We start from the raw sequence: 8,584 nt of genomic DNA on the forward strand, positions 1-8,584 counted from the left end.
GTAATCTATCAACCATGTGATAACCTCTATATACGATCTGTATAATTCCTACACAACCGTTTCCCATATGTAAACAAAAGTCGTCTTTAGCAGACCATATCGTATACACCTTTTCGTTTATGTTCCTGGGTAGAATTTATCAACTATGTCCAACGTGTATGCATTATTTTAATTCAAACAAATGTCGATGTTACGTCCCTAGCCATCAGTAGACGTTTACCACTTCGGTGAAACCCACGAGCACGGGTATGGTGCTGACAAACCTAGAAACATAATCGGGGCGAACCGGGATTCGAACCCACAATCATAGGTTTCTGGCGTGCCCAAGGGACGCAACTCTGCACAGCGAATCGCGGCGCCTTAGACGACTGGGACACCCTTGCCCCCTCTCGCAAATAGCATACCCCTAAATATTTTATCATAACTTTATTTTTGCCTGGATTGTGTTCCCTGATCGCGAAACAAACACACTAATAGCCAATTATGACCTATGCCTCACAGCTAGTCGCTAACAGAAGATGGCTTTACAAGCAATCCATACAAACTGCTATTGGACACAGCTCACAATTTTCGTTTGTTTTCAGTCAAATTAACAGCAGCGTGTGTGCCTGCTATCGTTATGACCGTTTCCACCTTCTGAAGGCTAATTAATCCAAATAGAGAGTTAGAGTTGTGTCCGTTTTACTCCGTGCACAGGTATATAAAATATAACGAGTTTGAACTTCGCAGGTTATGAACATTTCATAGCTGATAAACAGAATTGTTGTTCCAAACAATACTAAATGTAATTTGCAGACAGAAACACTACAGTTTCTTGTAGATTTAAAACCGACCTTGTACCTTTAAAGATACAAATCTAATGAAAACAATTCACGCCCACTATCCTTCCAGAATATTTTCTTCCACTAGCGATATTTTTGGCTGAGTGGAGCTTCGTATTGTAAATGTCATACATTTGGAGCACAGAAATATTTTATGCGAGCTTAATACAAACTTGTAATCGTATTGTAAGATATTTACGATAATGAAAGACACGAAGGTAATAATTGAAGTTTAAGACATATTGGAGGTCACGACAGTAACTTTAGAAACCAAGTAGGAATAACATGTCTGAGTGTACCACTTTGTTTATGATATGGTGCTAACTGATTTGGAGCCATGTACATCTTTCCGTCTGTATCGTACCTCAGGGCCTATCTGTTCGTATCCTCTAATAACATGTGAACGTCATGGATTTGAATCAAAATTCATAATGAAATTTTTATTTACTGAAGTTTTCCAACAACGAGTGCAACGGTTGTCACGACGCCACCGTCTCCATCAAAGGTCATGCTGACGGTGTTTGTTGTTTTGACCTGTGATTCTGGGACCATGAACTCCCACACGTTCCATTTTGTTTTCCCCCCATTCTTCATAGCATCGAACAACATGTAGCTTGAAGATAGCGTCTGGCCATTGAACGCAACTACATTGGGTTCTGCATTGGTCTTCTTGTCTCGGCTCACTCCCACTCTAAGACTAGATGTATTGTAGCCAGAGCTGGGTAGATTGATTGTGGTCTGTGCATGTCCGTTGCTGATAGGGATGATCATGTCCTTGCCATAGTATGTGTTCTGGTTGTCCGTGAGTATTCCGTCAAAGTTGTAGTTGGTTTTAAACTTGTAGAAGCAGGTTGAGGATCCAGGGAGACCGACGGTGCCATGAACCGTAGACATGTTGAAATGGGAATCAACATTCAGAATTGGTTGACCATTTGCGAAGAGAACGCATGTTTCTTCACCTTCAGAAGGGTTGATCCAACTGTAGGGAAAGTCAAGTGTTACATTCTCAAATTTACTGCCATAGTTGTGGAGAAGAACTACCATCTCTTTGGTGTGAGGGTTTGCAAGGGCAAGAGGTGCAACTATTCTCTCCTGTCCACTGTATTCACTTGACACCCGGAGAAACTTTTGGTCATTAGTAAAGTTTTGCCAAAACAGGAAGAATTTGGTTGGTTGAAGGACATGACCGTCGATGGTAAATAAGGAATTTCGAAGGGAAGTATGACCCGGGTATTGCTCGTTTGAGAGGAAAAACACTGTAACTCTGTCTATAAACTCTCTCATGTTAAGGAAAGTAAACATGAAGCCGTTTGGTTGATAAATGGTTTCGAACTCTATCATTCCATTTTCAACATTGGGGCCAACTCCGAACACGTTACCTCTTCCAAATTCAGTGTTAACTAACTGAACATCTTTTCCTTTCTTGAGATGAGAGTAATTCTCCACCATGTCAATTGAAGCAACCAGACGAGCTTCATTGATGCCAAAATAAGTGTAATTTCCACCCGATACACGCAGATAGTTGTAGGAATGGAAAGAGAAAAAGTCCAAGTGATCAAGAGACATGTCCAGAAACTTAGCAGTTTTCTTCCAGAAGGCGAAGTTATTTTCATCTGCTTGTCGTAAGACCATACTTGTGAACGTTGGTCCGGCAACTTTTATTCCAACTCTTGATTTCAGCTTGTCGGCGACGGCCTTATGGAAGTCTATATTCGTTTGTGGGTCAATAATCTTCTCCACCCAATCGGGTTCATTGATTACTTCAAATATGTGGGGAATGCGTCCGCCTGTGTAGTTCTTGGCATTCTGAACCATAAGTGACACAAACTCTGACGCAGCGTCAACGTTGTTGGGGAATTTACCCTGATGAAGAGATTTATTCATCCAGTTGGGCCAGCTCAAACCTGTAAAGAAGTTACATAAACAATAACAAACAAAAAACGTAAGTCAAACATGATCATCACGTGTTAAAATGCCTTATGTGTAAATGGGGGAGTGTGGATAGATGAAGTTACAAACATAAACAACTGTTAGTGATAGTGGGTATTCTGTCGACATAATTGCTAGGAGATTAGGAGATTAATGGAACAGTCAGTAGCCTAAAACACCAGGGTAGGGGTAGGGGGCACGGTTGGCCCAGTCGTCTAAGGCGCCGCAATTCGCTGTGCTGTGTTTTGTCCCTTGGGCACGCCAGAAACCTATGATTCTTGGTTCGAATCCCGGTTCGCCCGATTATATTTCTGGGTTTGTCAACACCATATCCGTACTCGTGGGTTTCACCGAAGAGGTAAACGTCTGAGACCTGCAACACTTCGGGCTTTCCTCCAACATTAAGCTGATACGGCGTGATATAACTGGAATACTGTTAAAAGCGGCGTTAAACACAACTCATTCACTGAAACACAGGGACACCATGCGCTCTGTCTTCAGTTATCTTTTAGAATGTATTCCTCTTTTTACATACTTCTTGAAACGATTTAATGCCTGAAGTGAGTGAGTGCTTGACTGTGATTCTTTCATCACAAGGGATACAGAATGGAGGAACCTCACCTTTCAATATATATTCATGAGTATATCTTGAATGGCAAATACCAAATCGTCGCATAATGACCTCTTCAATTCTGGACTAATAACCCAAGTAGATGTAACCGATATTTTGTTTAATTTTATTTAACTTATTTATACCTACTTGGGTGTCCCACTTCCTTTGCATTAGATCGCGGATGTAAGATCTACTCAAGGGTTTATAATCAATGTATGGGATGAGAAGTGGTGTCATGCTGCTTTTGCAGCTGCATCGGCCATAGTGTTACAAATGATACCAACATGGCTTGGTAACCAACAAAAGACGATGTCGCATTGGCCAGAAGCAAGATCATTAAATAATTCAAGAATTTGGATTAAAAGTGGATGTTTAATTTTATTTTAATCACCTGAAGGCACGAGAGCGAATCTGAAAAATAATGAACTGTTTTTGATATATTTTAATGCTGTTAAAATGGCGTTTGCCTCTACCGTGAAAATGGAACTGTTATCTGGCAATCGTGAAGATATTATTCTGGGTCAAATGACAGTGGCCCTAGCAACAGCGCCACCACCCTTGGATCAATCTGTAAAGATGGATTTATAAGTGTCAAAAGTGTTTCTTAACTGATTGTATTCTTGTTGGTAAATTAGTTTATTGGTATCCGATTTCTTTAATTTGGATAATTTTAGGTCTACCTCTGGCTTAAGCATTTGCCAAGGAGTCGATGAAAACAGTTGAGAGGGATCTATATCTTGCAGTTTAATGTTAGAAGCAGATAGGGCAGACTGGATTCTGATTACGTGTGGTTGAACAGGAGATGTTTTTTTATTGTAAGTATCTTCGTAAAGAGGATTAAAGACGAAAATCAAGCTGGATTGGACTAATTCGAATATAATTTGGTGATGTATTGCAAGGATAAGTCAGACAGCGTTGTTTTAGGGAGAATTCATCAGCCTCGACAACCGGGGACTTTCGAAAAGCACCAAGGCATAGTTTTAGTCCTTGATGGTTGAATCCATTTTTTACGAAATTACTCTTGCAAGCCCCAGCATTCACAATAGTTGGTTGGTTTTGTTGATTTGTATTCAAGCTATATGACGGCGGTCTGTAAATAATCGAGACCAGACAATCCAGTGATTAATATCATGAGCATCGATCCACGCAATTGGGATCGATGACATGCATCAACCAAGTCAGCCAGCCTGACCACCCGATATATTCAGACACAACTGTAATTGGCGTGCAATAACACGCATGTTTTTACCACGACATGAGATATTAAAATCTTCCACAAACAATGACCTATCGATTAAGTCATTTAATACTTGTGACAGACTATTTATTTTTATACTGAACAAGGTAACAAACAAAATACTGCCTTGTGGAACCCCCTGATCCTGATTATAATGATCAGACAGGATTCGTCCAACACGAACTTGACATTGTCTGTCAGTTATAATTATGCCAGAAGAAACCAGACCTTGTATGTTCCAGACCATGTTGTCGATGCCACTCCCATAGCCATCCAGTTGTAGCATATAGGACGCCCATGTCTTTGACTGGAATGTATGGTTCTGGAGATAGGTGGGGTCGGGGTAACCAGGGTGACTAGGGCTTTGGGGCCACTGAAGAAAAAAATAATATGCATGGATTTGCCAGTTTTTGTATGGAGGAATATATCTTCATATCTACATTACTTCCATTTTCGGATTAATTGAATATAAATGTTTGCAGGACAGCATTGTTTTGATAGAGTGATCATATATGAGAGTAAGAATTAGGTTATCATAGTGAGTGAGTGAGTTGGGTTTAACGCCGCTTTTAACATTATTCAAGTTATATCATGGCGTGTCAGCTTAATGTGGGAGGAAAGCCCGAAGTGATGCAGGTCTCAGACGTTTACCACTTCGGTGAAACCCACGAGCACGGGTATGGTGCTGACAAACCTAGAAACATAATTGGGGCGAACCGGGATTCGAACCCACAATCATAGGTTTCTGGCGTGCCCAAGGGACGCAACTCTGCACAGCGAATCGCGGCGCCTTAGACGACTGGGCCACCCGTGCCCCCAGGTTATCATAAGGTTATCATATAGTAATACATTTAGGAAGCTGAACGTCTTTTCTGAACCGCACATGTAATATTAAAAAATACTGGTATATAACCTTGATGAAGATTGCACGATACCTTTTTTGATACTTTTTGATACTTAAACGTTCAATATGTGCTACATATAAGGTAGCAATTTTTTTAGACACATAAAATAACAACTAGTTATTTAAGTCTTTTTAAAAAAAAAAATACATTGATGTATGAATATGTGTTAGAATATGTTTCAACACCTAGCCCATTGTCCCGTGTTTCATCATTGTTGTTTAAGTGTAATGCTTGCATCGCGTTTCTCTCAAATGGCCAGCGTGAAATATACCATATGTTTTACCTACACACTTTATAATTCGTCACGTGATAACTATAGAGTTTTATTCAAAGCAACTTTGAACATCTAGTTTAAGCATTTTCTCTTTGTACTCCCTCAAATAATTATTTAAACAGTTTACGTACCACACTTCGCCTTCATGGGTTTACTTTGAATCGATACAATGTATTCGTGCAGTGATACATGCCGTAATATACACAAGTATAGACTGTACAGATCAAGGGTCATGGTTGATGTCGATTTGGGCTAAAGGACGCGACTCTGGGATTTAAAACCACTTTGCTGGTAAGATTTTGCTTGTTGGTTTGTTGTTTTACGCCGCACTCAGCAATGTTCCAGCTATATGACGGCAGTCTGTAAATAATCAAGTCGGGACCAGACAATCCAGGGATTGACTGCTGCTAAGAGGCAGCGTGTAGTTTACTGAATACGAACACATGTCTATATGCACATTGGATCCAACAAACATTTGCACAAAATGGACACACTCAATAGTTTAATCTATACCAGACAAATCAATCGTTGAAATATTGGCAATGATCTGTATATGGATACACACTGTCTCACCCCCTTTGTAAAGTAGGTAGGAATACAGCTCCTTACAATATACCCATCAAAACATAGATTCAGAAGGTATACTGAGACTTTGAAATCATACATGAATCATATCATATCATTAAATCAGTTTTTGCACGGAAGGTGATTTTTACGTCATACTTACATTTGCAAAGAGAGCATCTCTCAGGTCTCTGTTCACCCAACGCCCGGGAGCCGTTCCGATAGATTTACATTTAGGAATTAGGTTCGTTTGAGTGAGCCCATTAATCTTGTTCCATCTCTCAGGTTCATAATTGACCCGTCCACCCTGGGAGAGCCATTCGTTGTAGATTGTGACGGTTGTGTCAGAGAAGGCCGCTCCCCAGAGCAACAAGGTGCACAGTACCAGTAGTAACATTCCGCAGTGTAATTAGAATACTTCTATTCACCAACATGGGCTTTTATGTTCTTTTCAAGGCTGTAATCTGCATGTGAAAGCAGCATGTGGCAGCAGTCAGGTAATCCGTTACACATACTTGTGATAAGGGTAGGACAAAGTAAACAAGAAAACCTTGATGCAGATCATCAAAGTTCCCCGTCATGTGTGATGCCTCACAAACGCATAATTATAACGTTACTGAAAGGGCATGAAGGAGAATTATTAAACTAACTACAAATAAGACAACGCTGTTGTGGAAATTTAAAAAAAATTATTTTGAGTATTGGGCAATACAGTTGATACATTTGCATAGAGTAGGTCAATTTAAAAAACAGTTTTCTTGTTTAACGCGAACTCTGCATTGTTCCTGCTATTTGACGGTGGACCGTAAATAATCGAGTCTGGACCAGACAATCCAGTGATTGACATCAAGAGCATCGAACTACGCAATTGGAATATGATGTCATGCATCAACCAAATCAGCTAGCCTGAGTACCCAATCCTGTTCGTCACCTTTACGGCAAGCATGGGTTGCTGAAGACCTATTCTAACCTGGGTCTTTATTAAAACAGTAGATGGAAGCAATTTCTGGCACAAATGTATACATGTGGAAATAGTATCAAAACTGCCGACAATATTTGCAGATGGACATTCTCAAATAATAAATCACATTCTTTTAACACTTGGCAAAATGAGGCATTTGGTTAAAATAATGTAAATGAAAATACGTAAGAACGTCATACTAGATGAGGTCTTTGATCAATCTGACCCAAACCATTCCGCATATAAGAGCCAAATAATGCATACGAATCAAAATCCGTAAGATTGCAATGGAGACAGCATTAAAAGTTACCAAAAGTGACTGGGATATCAATATTGCTTGTTGAAATGATTCGAGGATATCTGTTTCTCCTGCTTCAATATTTAGAGCATCAATGACGCGGCCATAAAACTGATCTGTTATGGAGACAATATCGCTTGAGACAGTGGCTGCTGGGAACTGATTATGACCTAAATACCCCTCATAGCCTTCTGTGTTAACCATGTGACCATAGAGAGCTGTGCCTTCATGCAGCAGATGATCGAGGTCAGTGGAACAAACGCAAATAGATTTGAGCCCTGGGACACAAAATGTATGATAGCGACCAGAGCTACAGTACATTTAATTCCTTTAAACGGTTGAACAATACTACTATTTTGCTTTGACTTTGCTGCCAAACGTTTCACATGTGGCTATGTCCGGTGCACTGATTAAAAGAACATGGGGGACTGGGTTAATTCAAAATACGAAATGTAACTTTTCCAAATATTTCTAGTGAACATGAGCATCCAAACAATCAAAAGTGTGGTATGTAGAATGTGGAATTCAGCCGTATTGCATATAATTTAAGATGTCGTCCTTGTTCATGAATAAGCATATTCAGAACATATTTGATATTATGCTGTTATTTACGATGTCCGGAGTACAATTCGTCTTTTGTATACACTGCGAAAATCAGAAAATTAGTCCTTGAGGAAAAATGGACATCGATTGAATAATGTCCGCTAATGACCAAAAACGGTCAGATGCATCAATTAACTTAATTTCCCTTATTTCTTGTCCGTTGTTTATATTGTAAAACATGTTTTGTTTCAAGTGTTCTTGAGGCCTGATACAAGATGTTGATAAACGTCCCGTGCATTTTATGGACAGCGTAAATACCATCTACTAACGTGAACTCAAACAGATGACAATCAGGATGACGTCATTTCCTTCTGAGGCAAAACTCGCCTCATCAGCAGAAATTGCAGTCAAGGTTTTCTGACGCATATCGATAAATCGG

At 39.9% G+C, this 8,584-nt stretch overlaps 1 protein-coding gene across 1 annotated transcript; it reads right to left on the reverse strand.

Moving 5' to 3' along the window:
• Positions 1-1,234: 1,234 nt before the first annotated feature.
• On the reverse strand, positions 1,235-6,790 carry LOC125377274. Its single transcript, XM_048390181.1, has 3 exons — positions 6,507-6,790; positions 4,829-4,973; positions 1,235-2,725 (listed from the first exon to the last, which is right to left on the reverse strand). Exons 1-3 carry the CDS (start codon positions 6,738-6,740, stop codon positions 1,266-1,268), a joined length of 1,839 nt encoding a protein of 612 aa, XP_048246138.1. The 5' UTR covers positions 6,741-6,790; the 3' UTR covers positions 1,235-1,265.
• Positions 6,791-8,584: the final 1,794 nt, after the last annotated feature.

Source organism: Haliotis rufescens, unplaced genomic scaffold (genome assembly GCF_023055435.1).
Source record: "Haliotis rufescens isolate VD_foot unplaced genomic scaffold, xgHalRufe1.0.p SCAF_86, whole genome shotgun sequence".
Classification (NCBI taxonomy): Eukaryota; Metazoa; Mollusca; class Gastropoda; order Lepetellida; family Haliotidae; genus Haliotis; species Haliotis rufescens.

Coding starts and splice junctions, on each gene's coding strand:
- LOC125377274 (XM_048390181.1), bottom strand. CDS start 6,740: ATGTTACTACTGGTACTGTGCACCTTGTTGCTCTGGGGAGCGGCCTTC. Junction 4,974..6,506: donor GAGATGCTCTCTTTGCAAAT/GTAAGTATGACG, acceptor TTTTTTCTTCAG/TGGCCCCAAAGCCCTAGTCA. Junction 2,726..4,828: donor CATGGTCTGGAACATACAAG/GTCTGGTTTCTT, acceptor ACTTCTTTACAG/GTTTGAGCTGGCCCAACTGG.